At 44.5% G+C, this 13,082-nt stretch overlaps 1 protein-coding gene across 1 annotated transcript in view; it reads left to right on the forward strand.

Annotated features, from left to right (window-relative positions):
• The window catches only part of LOC138593135 (rho GTPase-activating protein 23-like), an 85,574-nt gene that overhangs the window by 63,038 nt on the left and 9,454 nt on the right, over window positions 1–13,082 (forward strand). The window contains exons 5-17 of the mRNA XM_069664000.1: window positions 44–122; window positions 214–274; window positions 1,320–2,763; window positions 4,605–4,760; window positions 6,542–6,650; window positions 7,908–7,947; window positions 8,041–8,178; window positions 9,164–9,472; window positions 9,551–9,612; window positions 9,828–9,934; window positions 10,810–10,922; window positions 11,417–11,569; window positions 11,669–11,747. Coding sequence (XP_069520101.1) covers window positions 44–122; window positions 214–274; window positions 1,320–2,763; window positions 4,605–4,760; window positions 6,542–6,650; window positions 7,908–7,947; window positions 8,041–8,178; window positions 9,164–9,472; window positions 9,551–9,612; window positions 9,828–9,934; window positions 10,810–10,922; window positions 11,417–11,569; window positions 11,669–11,747 — 2,850 coding nt within the window. The remainder of the gene's footprint in view (window positions 1–43; window positions 123–213; window positions 275–1,319; window positions 2,764–4,604; window positions 4,761–6,541; window positions 6,651–7,907; window positions 7,948–8,040; window positions 8,179–9,163; window positions 9,473–9,550; window positions 9,613–9,827; window positions 9,935–10,809; window positions 10,923–11,416; window positions 11,570–11,668; window positions 11,748–13,082) is intronic.

The raw sequence follows: 13,082 nt of genomic DNA on the forward strand, positions 1-13,082 counted from the left end.
CTTTATTCTGACTATGTGTGTGTGTGTGTGTGTGTGACTCCAGGGGACAGGCTGGTGAAGGTGAACGGAGAGAGCATCCTGGGCAAAACCTACTCTCAAGTCATCGCGCTCATCCAGAACAGGTGGGAGACTCGTGTTGATAAATCAGATGTGATGATCACATCTGACCTGTTCCTTGTTTCACTCTTATATTTGAATCTTTTGTTTTTGTAGTGAAAACATTTTGGAGCTCTCGATTATGCCAAAAGATGAGGACGTGTTGCAGTTGGTAAGTGTGAGTATAAACATTTCTTCTACTTTCTCTTTCCTCCTGCTTTTCACCTTGTTACTGTCGCAGTTAGCTAGGATGTTTATATATTTTATAAATCTTGTAGCCACAAATTGAAGTTTAACTTTAGAGATTCAGATTGTGCATGGACAGAAATGACTTTAAAATTGGGATTAGATTGCACAGATGAGTTTTAAAGAGTTTCCTCCTCCAAGACATTTTTGTCATTCTTCACCTCAAATTTTGACCTTTTAAAGAATAAGGTTGAAATATATTTTCTTATGCTTAACAATTCTCATGTGCCGACCAAAACTAACAACTAACTAAAAGTATTATGTGTGCATCCAAAGGCGGATATATCTCCTTCCTCTGTGCCAAAGGGCTTCATTGTTGTCCAGAATTAAAAACACATCAATGAGCCACTCCGGACATCTCATCCTAAGTGATAGGAGTAGTAGCCTTACTTCAGTGACTGTGTGTGTGTGCTCATGTACCAGCTAAATGGTATTTTTAATAACATACAAATGCTACAAGATAGCAGTAGCTACAGATAAAGTGCCATGACGAGGAGGCTTCATACACACATTCATTCTGAAGTGGATTAATTTGTGTGTTTTCTCAGCCAGGGACAGAAAGATTGTCGGGCTGGCCGCACTTTGCTTTAGTCAAACCAAGAATTAAACTGTATTTGAAACTTTATATTTGTAAGCTGTTTTAAAGATGTATGTCTTGATTACGATGGTTTTGTGGCTGTTTGGAAAGTATTGAGATGTGCATGAACACACTGTTGGTTTTGGTCTTCCAATAGGATTTGTTGCCAGCCTTGTTCTTTAAAGGTTGGTAGAAGTCAAATGTATACAGCAGCTCTTTGATGACTTTAGTTAGTGTAGAAACATTTAAACAAGGTGCTTCACATAAAGTTCATGAATGCAGAGTGAAATGTTGCTGCACGCTGCGTCTGCCTGACCCTCTCCTCTAACTGATCCTCCACCTTTGCTCTTTTCTTTCTTCTGTCATGTTTACATTGTGTCCTAACCCCTTATGTCCACAGGCGTACTCCCAGGACGCCTACCTGAAGGGCAATGAGCCATATTCAGGCGTGGCCCACAACCTCCCCGAGCCCCCGCCTCTCTGTTACCCCTCCACCAAGACCAGCTCTGCGCCACCCCCGCCCAGCGACAGCCTCCACACTCCCCTGGACAATTGGCAGTGCCGACCCGGCCCCACCACGTCCCCACTGGACAACCGCCCCCCCACTGCCTCTCCCCCTACCTCCGGCTGGTCCGGGGGTCCTGAGGAGTCCAGTGCTCACTATGCCCCCTGGGGGCGGCACCGTGGCCGCTCCTCTTCGGCCATCAGTGCTCTGGACTTTCACTTTGCTAACCACAATGCTGCCATCGCTTCTGCAACTCTTCCTGCACCACGGAAGAGCAGCATGCCGGGCTCTGCCCGCTCTCACGCCGATGCTCTCTGCCACCAGGCTCTGTCGGACTGGTACTACAGCCAGGCGGAGGCTGCAGAGTCCATGTCCCCCCGCCACCGCAGTATATCTCAGGACCGTTTGGCAGAGCTGGGGCTGGGGTTGGCTCTCGGCCCAGGACCTGCACCCACTTCCACAACCTCTGCAGAGCAACGCAGAAGAGAAACCCTCCTGTACCACCATCAGGCTGCTGCTGCTTCCCATGATTCCTATTGGCTAGGGGGCTGGGGTGGGGTATCAGGACCCGGAAGCAGGTCGTGCTCAGAGAACCTACTGGCAGCCTACGCAGAGTACGAGCACAACTACGGGCGCTCTGTGGAAACACTCGCACAAGCCTCCGCTCTGGTCTCACCACGCTACGATCAGCCCTCACAAGGATCCCAAACGACAAAATTCAGCGATCAGAAGGACCAGAGAGTCTCAGCAGGACACCAGCACCAAACAGCAGTGACAAAACCAATCACGTCCACCTCCACAGTGCCTCCTGCTGGCAGGCAGTCAGGTCAGCAGGTCGCTGAACCCCAAACAAGGAGAGTAAAAGATGAAGACCTGGTCGGCTACCAAAGCTACAGCCCTTCTTTTTCACGCAAAACTGGCCACCTCCTCAAGCAGGCCCACTCCTTCAGAGAGCCCGGCTACGGTGGCCCCCACCTCACCTGGAGCCCTGGCAGCAGAAATGAGGGGGGGATGGTACCCAGACCCCAGTCCACCCCCGCCCTGTCTGCGTCAGAGGAGGAGAGAGCCAGGCTGGGTGAGGACAGGGAGGTCATCTCTCCTATCTCTCTGAACCAGGAGGTGGTTCTGAGGCAGAAGCCACCTATAAGCCGTCGGACCCCCGTTCAGGCACTCCGACATCCAAACTACACCTCACCTGTGGAGTCACCTGAGCCCCCTGGTCTGACTCCTTCACCTGGGACTCCCTCTCCTGTCTCTGGGGGGCCCGGCCCCAACAGGAGGGCGAACGGTAGCCTGGCACAGCATGCATACAACTCCCTGTCCTCTATTCCCTTCATAGGTTAGTGACCTTTTCTCTGTAGCAACTGACTTAATACAGCTGTCACAAGATGTTACAACCACTGCATTTTGGATTAGTTGTAAACAGGAAGTGGTAGCCTGAGAGATGCCTCAGGGAAGAGAAATAAAGTAGTCAAGCCAAAGAAAGATGAGCATCTTTTTGCAGAAGATAAAATACAACACAGCGGTGAAAAATACTAAATTTTATGGCATTTTTAGTCATTAAAAGCAACATTTTTGTATATTCTCTGTTGCTACAGAGCTCTTCAATATTGCACTTAACTCACATGTGGCTGTGGTAGTGCACCTTTACTTTCTCTGTGTTTCCATCCCTTTAAACATAATGCTTGTTCCCTCGGTTTATGTGGTTTTCTGTGCTTGTTTAAAGCGGTGTTCATGTTGACTAAATGTTAAATGTTCTTGTGAGTTTTTAAACCTTTTCACATCCAGTGTTTGTGTTGTGTAAAGCAGAAGGTGGAGTTTGTGTTCTGGAAACATTTCTTGCAAACAGAGCTGCTCTGAAGTCAGAAATAACCTTACACGGCCAAATAAAAACTACATAACTGTAGAATTAAAAATAGAACGGTTTCAACCTACCACTACTGCAACAAACTGAAAATATGCTACAAGTTTAAGTCCAAGTCCCTTTAAGGTCTCTTATACCCCTTTTCCACCGAAATTAGCGCGTTGGTGCAGGTTTTTCAGACCCAGGGAGACCCGCTAATAGATGCCGATTGTCTCTTTTCCCATTGCCAGTGGAGTACACTGCTTTCTGTCTCTTCTCTGCTGCGTCACCGTCTGACGTCACAAACACGCCAGAAACAGGGTCGGTAAACAGATGTTACGTCTTTAGGTCTTTATTGTATCTATCACTGATTCAGTCTGTTTATCAAACTCGGCGCCGACAAATTTAGAAAGATGTTGGAGCTGCTCGGACGGAGACGGGCGGAATTAGTAGCTGAGTACCGACGGAGCAGAGCATCGCACCAGAAAGGGGGCGGAGATTAGCGCGTAAACCCGGGTTTTGTGTTCCCATCAATGCCGATTGGAGCCGAGGCGATAACTACCTGGGTCTACTGCAGAGTCATTTGACCCGGGTCTGAATGCTGATTGTAACCTTTCCCACTAAGCAAAAAAGCCGAGTGTAAGTAGGTTTTTTGACCAGGGGGAAAGTGGCTGTAAAGATGCAAAAGTTACGATAGTGTCTGTAGCCGATAGACTGCCCACTGATGGATATCCAGAAATGTCCCAAACGCAGCAGAATAATAAGAAGAATAGAAACACAGCTGAAGGGCAGATCCTCTGCAGACACAGACACCAGCTCACACTTCTCCTGGATGATGAGTGATGATTAAGAGGGAATATTTTGATATGGAAAATCCTGCTCATGAAGCCTGTCATTACTTTTAACAGTCTGTCAGATGAGACGGTCTGTTTTTAGTCACTTTTTTCTTTATCAGCTCTGTGTGAAGGTGGGGAATTAGCTCACTCTTTTGTTCCCAGGACTTCTTTTGTTGTTGCCGTGGTTACGAAACAGGTTTTTTTTTTTTTTACGAGTATCATATTGAAGTTTGAAATTCTGGTATCGTGTGGAGATATAAAAATGTGGTTTGTTTCGTAACTTCAGCACGTTGACCCAGAATAACACACAGTAAGCATTTCACCGTGGTAAAAAGCACGTCTGAGAACATGGATGTTTTTTCTGTCTTCAGAGTGGCTCTACCTCAAAGAGATATTCCAACAACACTAAACACCACCTCAGCTCGTCCTGTCCTGTCAGACTGTCAATCATAATCTTTTCTCATCCCTTGTTGGTGCTCACCTGTGATGATGACGTTGCAGATGAACCCACCGCTCCTAGCATTGACCTACAGGCCTGCTATGTACCAGCCTGCTCTGTGGTGTCCAATTCCCAGGCCTCCACCCTCACTACCACCTCTGTCTCCCCCACCCTCACCTCCATCTCCCCCATTGTCCGACTTCGTTCTCAGGACTGCAGTGAGTCTCACTCCTAACACTGAAAGGCTTCACAAAGGGCTAGACCAATATGCAGTATGTCATCCAGTATGCTTTAACTCCACTGCCAGTGTTTCTGAAAGACACTAATGTGATGCCTCTATTACCCTGATATATTTGTCTAGCCTTCGCCTCAGACTGATCTGAAAGGGTCATTCCAGTTTTTTATAAAGCTGGCACCTTTATTTAACATATTTTGGGGTCTAAATCACCGTATTTGTCCAATAATATATAAGAAGTCCTTGAAATACATCTAAATTTTATTATATTCTGGGCCTAGACTTTTAAATTGCTACGTTCACAACAGTAGACGGCCCTACTTATCCGTCAAGCGGGCGTACCCCTCATGATCGAGGCCAGCCATCACTCACAGCGACAGAGCCAGGCAGATGAAAGATGGAGAGACACGGTGATCGTCCGGAACAAAGTGGCTCAAAAGTCGGCCAAGTTAACCGACAACTGAGGCGGAGTTATGATGCTAATTTTAAGATGATGGTTATCAATGCAGCAGAGTCATTCTGTCATGCAGCCAAGAAATACGGGGTCACAGAGGGTAATGTCCAAAGACGGCGAGCCCAAAAAGATCATCTTAAAATGCTAACAGATGCTAACAGAGAAAATCGTACCGTGGTCCTCAAAGCGGCCGCTCCTCGAGACAGACAGGAGAGTACGTGAGTGTGCTCCTGAAAAACAGAGCAAGGGTATGTCTGTTAATAGAGCTGTCATCCAGCTGTTTATAGACTGCTCTATAAGATACATATACTGGCCTCCTGCTTGCTGCCTTTGTTTACATTTTACAGGGCGAAAAATTTAAAGTGAGCGATACATATGACTGTGAAAGAAAACAGGATGACTTAAGCATGTACAGGGCAAAATCAGCAAAGAGATTAGAGGTACAGCTTTGTCCACAGGGGGCGCCAAAATCAAAATCATTCTAAAACAGTTTGTAGCTATTGGTCATTTAGACCCCAAAATATGTGAGTGCCCAGGTTTAAACATTTCGGAATTGCCCTATAACACTGACAAGAAGGAGAACCTGACGAGCTTATGATTTGATTATAACATCCTTAGATTAACTATCCTGTTTTGTAATGTTTTTTTCATGACTTTAGTTTTGTAGATGGCTCTAAGTCCTATTATAGAAGCTTAGTCTATTACTAAAGCTGCCGATGTGTTTGGCTCCCAGGAGTGACCTGGCTGACGCGCTGTACAGTTCAATACGATACCGTTTGCTTTGTTGTTTTCAATAAGATCTCTGCAGGCGTCTTAAGTTTGCATCATACAATCCATTTAATTCAATCACCATGCTGCGTTAATACATCATCCAGTTTCCTTTTACGATCGATGAAACAAATACAAACGATACAGCTGCGGTTTGCCATGCCGCCTGTCATCACAGCGGTCAAAAACCGTTTGCCCTTCCGGGGTCAAACACACACCTACATTTACTATCATCACACCTTTTATACCTTTACCTTAAGCAATAGTGCAGCGACACCCAGTGGCACAAAAACAAAACAGCTTTCCCAAAAACATGAATATGGCTCTTACACCTATTATAACCATTGATATATGCATCAGTCAGTGCATATATCTGATGGCTAATGTCACATTAACATCTCACTGTTTGAAACCACAGATCCTTTAATCACTCACCTCCTTGTCATTCCACATGTCACTACCATACATTGCATATTTCTTTTACCCTGTGTGTCTTTCTCGTCCTCTTCTTTTCCTCTCTGACTCATCTTCTCCCTCCTCAGGAAGTATCAAAGGTCGTCGCTCCTCTTACCTGCTGGCCATCACCACGGAGAGATCCAAGTCCTGTGACGAGGGTTTGAACACCTTCAGGGAAGAAAGCCGCGTCTTCTCGTAAGTCAATGACTCAGTTCTCCACACAGTCCAAGATATAAGCTTGTCTTGTAATGTATACAAGTGTATTCAGAAAAACCTGACATGACAGACATCATTTAAAAGGGGCTTTAACAAAGACAAAAGGTCATTAACCCTATGAAAATGATCATCATAAATGAAAACGTAATAGCTAGAGCCTTCATTCTTTTTGCAGTGGAGAGCCACGTCTTCTGTCCAATGCAGCATCACATTGTAGGTTTGTTGATGACGTCGGATGTAAAGTTGTGAAAATATGCAGGCGGCAGGAGCAGCCACAATCTGGCCTTTGGAGATCATTGTCTGCATGATCCTGTTGAAATTATTATAAAATACAGTAGCTGGAGCATAATTTGGTTTTTAATTTAGGTTAGACAGATTTTAAGATTAGGATTTGTATTTGAAGATACTCAAAGAAATTACATCATCAAAAATACTAATTTCGCAACATATATTGCAGAAGAAACACCTCTGCACTCATCTGATAAAACGGAGCAAATCTCAAAATATTTCATGTTCATAGTTCAATAAACAGAGCGACGCCTGCAAACTAGTTCAGGCAGGCAACTCGAGCTGCACTGATTTCACACCTGACATACGTACACATGTATTATTTAAAACAGAGTTTTTGCCTCCTTCGTTACCATAAAAAACCCCGTCCACACAAGTACGGTTTTAAAAAATCCCAGTCCAAATGAAAACGCAAAAACACAACAGAAACGCTGTCATGAGAATGCCAGCGGCGATATAACCTGGTCATGAAAAGAAGAAGAAGAAGAAGAAGAAGAAGAAGAAGAAGAAGAAGAATCGCAGCCAGTCAAAAGTCTGAAAAAAAAACCTGTGCCTCTCTGTTCCTCAATGTAGTAGACGAGTAACTGTACATGTATGTGTAAACATGTAAAAACTCCTGTTAGGCATCACTGTTTATGTCACGTCCGTCATTTTGCAAGGAATTTCGCCTCATTAGTGACAAGTCACCATGGAGATAATGGCACACAGCCTGACGTCACGAGCCAAAAAAGCAGTTTACCCCATCTACACGTCTCCGTGGAAACTGAGTTTCTAAAAGTCTTCATCCTGGCCGGAGTTTTACAAAAGATCCATTTTCAGTGACCTAAAACAGACTTTGTGTGAGGATGAAAAATACCCGTGTACGTGTGGACGTGGCCTAAATAATACATACACAACATCTACACAAGGCATCATGTTTTTATAACCTGTGCACTTTGTGTTCAACAGCAAACTACCAAAAAGGGTCAAGAGCTTTTTCACTGATGGGGTGAGTCTTCAACACACATGTTAATATTAAACGTGTCTATATGTGCAGTAATTTGTCTATCAAACATTTACATTCACCCACATTGTGTTTCAGTCTCTGGAGAGCCTGCGAGCTCAGGAGGAGGCCCGGTCCAAGCGTCACTCCACCTCTGAACTGGGAACCATCACCTTCAGTGACGTTCGCAAGGAGGGCTGGCTGCACTACAAGCAGATCCTCACAGAGAAGGGAAAGGTACGACACACAGCCTCTGCTGCTGATACTAGACCTCAAGATTATTTTACAGTCATAACAGTGGGACGTTAACAGGTTGTACATCATAGACTTTTTTTAAACAATGGGTCTATGAGTTTAGAGAGAAGCAGACAAAAGCAGCTTGTTCATTTCTATCTGCAGACTTTTTTATGTACTTTGTTATAGTTCTTGTCTACTTCTTATCAGCATTGTACAGTGTAAATCTGCCTTCCTCCCTACCTGTGTCCACCACCCGTCAATTCTACTCCTACGAGGGCGTATTAGGGCCATTGTAAGAAAACAAATGGAGCCGGAGGAGAAGAGAAATATTCTGAGATGAAAACACCAAAATTCTGAGATTAAAGTCGTAAATGTGCAAGAAAAAAATGAGAAATTTGTGAGATTATAAAGTCATAAATTGGCACGAAACAAAAACTATGAAAATCGTGTTTATAGGAACCTTTTTAAGCAGCAGTCCCCCTAAAAAGTAGGTTGGGGTTCACGTCCCCCTCCCTCTCAATTCACCTGTTTCTCTTCTCTGCCCTGTTGGCTCTGCTGCTCACACAGGCCTGCATGGCACGGAGCTCGGAGCAAATTTAGCCTATTTTCTTTGTGCACAAGAAGCAGACAAAAACAGCTGCAGAAACAAACGTTTCTATGCTCCCCATGAAACACATGAAAGTTACCCTACACACTCATGACGGCTAGACTATATTAAATGCATTACTTGCTTGGGTGGGTCTCACGAGGGGGATTCGTGCAGATTCGTGTGCATAAAACTTGTGAATTTATTAATTTAAAATCTCCTAAATTTGCTAGTTTTATTCTTGCCAATTTATGACTTTCTAATTTCACAAATGATACTTATTTTCTGACAAATGTGCCAAATTTTTCTGGCACATTTACGACTCTATTCTTGGATTTTTCAAGTTTTATATATTTCTATCTAAGGTAATGTTCTTGTGTCTGTCTTTACTCGGTACAGAAAGTAGGCGGTGGCATGCGGCCGTGGAAGCGCGTCTTCTCAGTGCTCCGTTCCCATTCGCTCTTCCTCTACAAAGACAAGCGAGAAGCTGTCCTGCACGGCGCGGGAGCGGGTCCTGGCCAGGACGAACATCCTCCGATCAGCATCCGCGGCTGCCTGATCGACATCGCCTACAGTGAAACCAAGCGTAAGCACACCCTGAGGCTGACCACGCAGGACTTCTGCGAGTACCTGCTGCAGGCCGAGGACCGGGACGACATGCTGGTCTGGATCCGGGTCATCAGGGAGAACAGCAAGACCGACAACGAGGTGAGATCTTCATTCGCAGTCAAACTACAATTTACAAAAATACATGCACAAAACTAATTCATAATCTCTTTGCTGTAGGAGATCGGTTTCTCAAGACAAGCCCTGATCAACAAGAAGCTGAATGACTACAGAAAACACAGGTCAGCTCGGGGATTATATTTAGAAACTATCCCTTAAACTTTGTGTAATTAGGAGTCACTGTGGCTCCGGGATGTAAGCCTGTCAGAAACAATCAGTTTAATAATTTCCAGTTCCCAAAAAAACAAGAATAACGAGGGATCTATCCATCTCCTCTTCTGAAAATACCAAAACCTATTATGTTTTCAACCGTCTTTGTTTCTCTCACTCTGAGCAGTCTGACAGGTAATAAGCCGGACTCCTCTCCCAGAGCCCATCGGATGATGCCTCCTTTCCTCCTGGCTAAGACTGACAACACCTCAGTGAACCGAGCCTCCAGAACAGGTGGGTGCGATTGTTTTTTTAAGGCTACAATGAGGTCAGAATGTCAGTCCAGCCCAGTGGTTCTAAACCTTTTAGAGTCACGACCCCCCAGAGTAATCAAGTCCATGTTCACGATAATCCTAAAACTTATCCACATGTGGCAACAACAATCGTGCCCACAGATATTAATACACTGTCCAGGGTCCATCACGCACACACTGGAGAATACAGCCGTGTGATCCAGCAGCAACAAAGACCTTTCTTTGATGCACACAGAACTTTAATAAACATAAGAATATAATAATACAATCATTTAAATAATTAAGGAAGTTACGCTGCTGTGCCTCGTGCGTAATCGTTCACAGCGCCTCTCGTCATTTTCCTTTCTGTTGAGCAGTGGGATCGCTTCAGTGGTTTTAACATCAGTGCACCGACATGCATCCAAAGTGACCTGTGTGTGTTTTGTGTGAGCAGAGGCACAATGGAAGGAAAGAAGTTAAACTTGCCGGTCCGGTTCATATACGCCTGCCTGCCGGTGCACCTGGCTCTTAAAGGGTGTGAGAGCTGACACTCTGGTTTATCATGTTATGCCCAATACACACCGATGAATAATCCAGGGACTTAAGCCAACCTCTTTGTGCCTTGCGCCTCACTTTGTGTCCACATTGTGTGCTGTCTAGATAAGCAAAAGTGGGTCGGACATATCACTGTCAGAGGTGACATGTTTAAAATGTGTTATTCCTATAAAGTATGTTTTTTATTTTTTATTTTCTTTTGCTTCTAATCAATTACATTTGTAAAGCGAAACTCCTCACCACCAGTTTGATTCAGGTGGCTAATAGAGTCGCTAGCTGCTAGCTGTTTTTCTGAATGTATTTCCGCCTGTGTGAACTCAGATGACAACAAAGCGCTTTGGGGCATCAACATCATGAAGAAGGCCAAGAAGACGGGAAGTCCAAAGGCTTTTGGCGTGCGACTGGAGGACTGTCAGCCGGCTGTCAACCATAAAGTGAGCCTTCATTTTTTTAATGACGAGGCCATAGAACAAATACACCCACAGCATGATCCATAGATCCTTGGTCAGTCACTAGTTATTTAATAGTAACATACAGAGTTGGAGGTAAAGCAGATCTGAAATCTGCACAGGAGCAAACACAGCTGATGTTGTTGCAGTCAGAAATCATGTTGCATGTCTGTGGCCACTGATGCCATGTATTAAGACATTGATCTGTTATATCTTCATGTAAATGTAATCATGTTGTGATGGAGGGTAGAATGTTGTGCAGCCTAAAGTTGCATGAACATGATAAATGTGTTGACATAAAACTCACATGCTCTATCTCGCCAACCTCGGTCCTTTGTTTGGAGTCAAATGTTTTATCGGTAGTTTCCTCACTATTGTTAACGACTGGTGCACCACACTTAACTCCCTCTTCCTGTTTTCCATTCATTTTCCTTCTTGTTTTTCTTGGGTCCACCCTCTCTCCCTCCATCTCTTCACAGTTCGTCCCTCTGATTGTGGAGATGTGCTGTGGCGTGGTGGAGACGACGGGTTTGGAGTACACCGGTATCTACAGAGTGCCGGGGAACAACGCCATGGTGTCCAACCTGCAGGAGCATCTCAACAAGGGCATGGACATCAACACTGCTGAGGAGGTGTGCAGGATGCATTATTTTCAGACCTGTTTTGAGAGGTTGTATTGTATGCTGCTGCTGCAGAAATACTAAAACAACTCCCCCTTTCTGTGCCCACAGAGATGGCAGGACCTGAACGTAATCAGCAGCCTGCTCAAATCCTTCTTCAGAAAACTGCCAGAGCCGCTTTTTACTGATGGTGCGTCCAATCTTTTGTTTGCTGTGTAGCATAAATCATAATGAACGTTTTCGGTTCAAAATATAAAGATAGTGTCTGAGAAAGGATCCCCACAGAGATGGACCCGAAACATCTGTTACATCGCTCTCTTCAAATCCACCAGACTCCAGTGACAAAAACACTAATTTTACCTCTCAGAAGAAGTGTCTTGTCTACCGCTGCCCCCATCAGATATTTTTTTATGTGTGTTTTATTGGCTGACTTAAGTGTTTTTTAAATGGTTAGTTCCAATCCAATCTTTGAACCCATACGCTTTTGTCTGGCGACGATATAGCCTCTGGGATCAATGGTGAACATGTCAGGCATTCAGGTTTAGCCAGCGTTTACTAATAAGGACTTCCAGCCAAGACGTCATTTTCCTTGTGCTGGATTGTTTACAGTCCATTTAGCAACTTGCGAAGCGACCTTGTGTTCAGATCAAAGTGAAATTCTCGCCTCCAGATATGTCTGCAAAATAAACGCTGTCATTTCTTGGTTCATTCCATCCCCCGGAGGAGCGTCCGTTCATCTGTTTGTGCTGAATCTCAATTAATGTTGTGACGTTGGCGAACGATCCGATTCTTTTGAACGGCTCTTTGGTGCAAACGACAGGAACTGAGTTGTAGGTGAGAGCTGTTCTTTTTCAGCTTTTTTCAACTGCAACTCCGCTATACGAGGTCAAGTGCAGCAGAATCATGTCACCACAACATAGTGCCGACGGTCGACCGTGCCGACCTCTCTGTAGTCATACAGAGTTGTATCATAAATTATTGGCAAATTAATGATGTTGATTAATTGTTCCACATTATTCTGTTGTTTCCTTTTAAATTTTAAAAGCGCAGAATATGTGTGAGTGTTGAAACGGGAGAATAGAGTGCAGGCACGTTCGCGAGCCTGACCAAAGAACGAGCGGCTCTCGGAAAGTAATGTAGCCATAAGATCCAACACTAGTCTGAATTTCAAGTTAGTTACACAGAGGCTGCACAAAAACAAACAGATCTTCTTGTGATTGACTTTAATTACCGGCTCTTCAGTTTGCTGAAATAACAACATCATGATTAGGAACAAGTCAACATGAAGCTTTGTCAGGTCTGTCCTCAAGAGGAGAAGAAAACTACTTTAAAATGACAAGTTTGTTCATTTCTGATGCATTCAAGGAAGTCGGGAAATCTAAACTCTGAGCGGCTTTCGTGACACAGCGTCAAGGGGATTTATCTCAGGTGGAATTTTAGATCTAGAGCAGATTGTTAGCTGTTAGCATGTCTGTTTATAGAGATTAATAAGAAACTAAATCGATGTCAGATGACGCTGATGGGA

The sequence above is a fragment of the Semicossyphus pulcher genome, unplaced genomic scaffold (assembly GCF_022749685.1).
Source record: "Semicossyphus pulcher isolate SPU_LCO1_2020_fin unplaced genomic scaffold, fSemPul1.0.p SCAF_16, whole genome shotgun sequence".
NCBI lineage: Eukaryota > Metazoa > Chordata > Actinopteri > Labriformes > Labridae > Semicossyphus > Semicossyphus pulcher.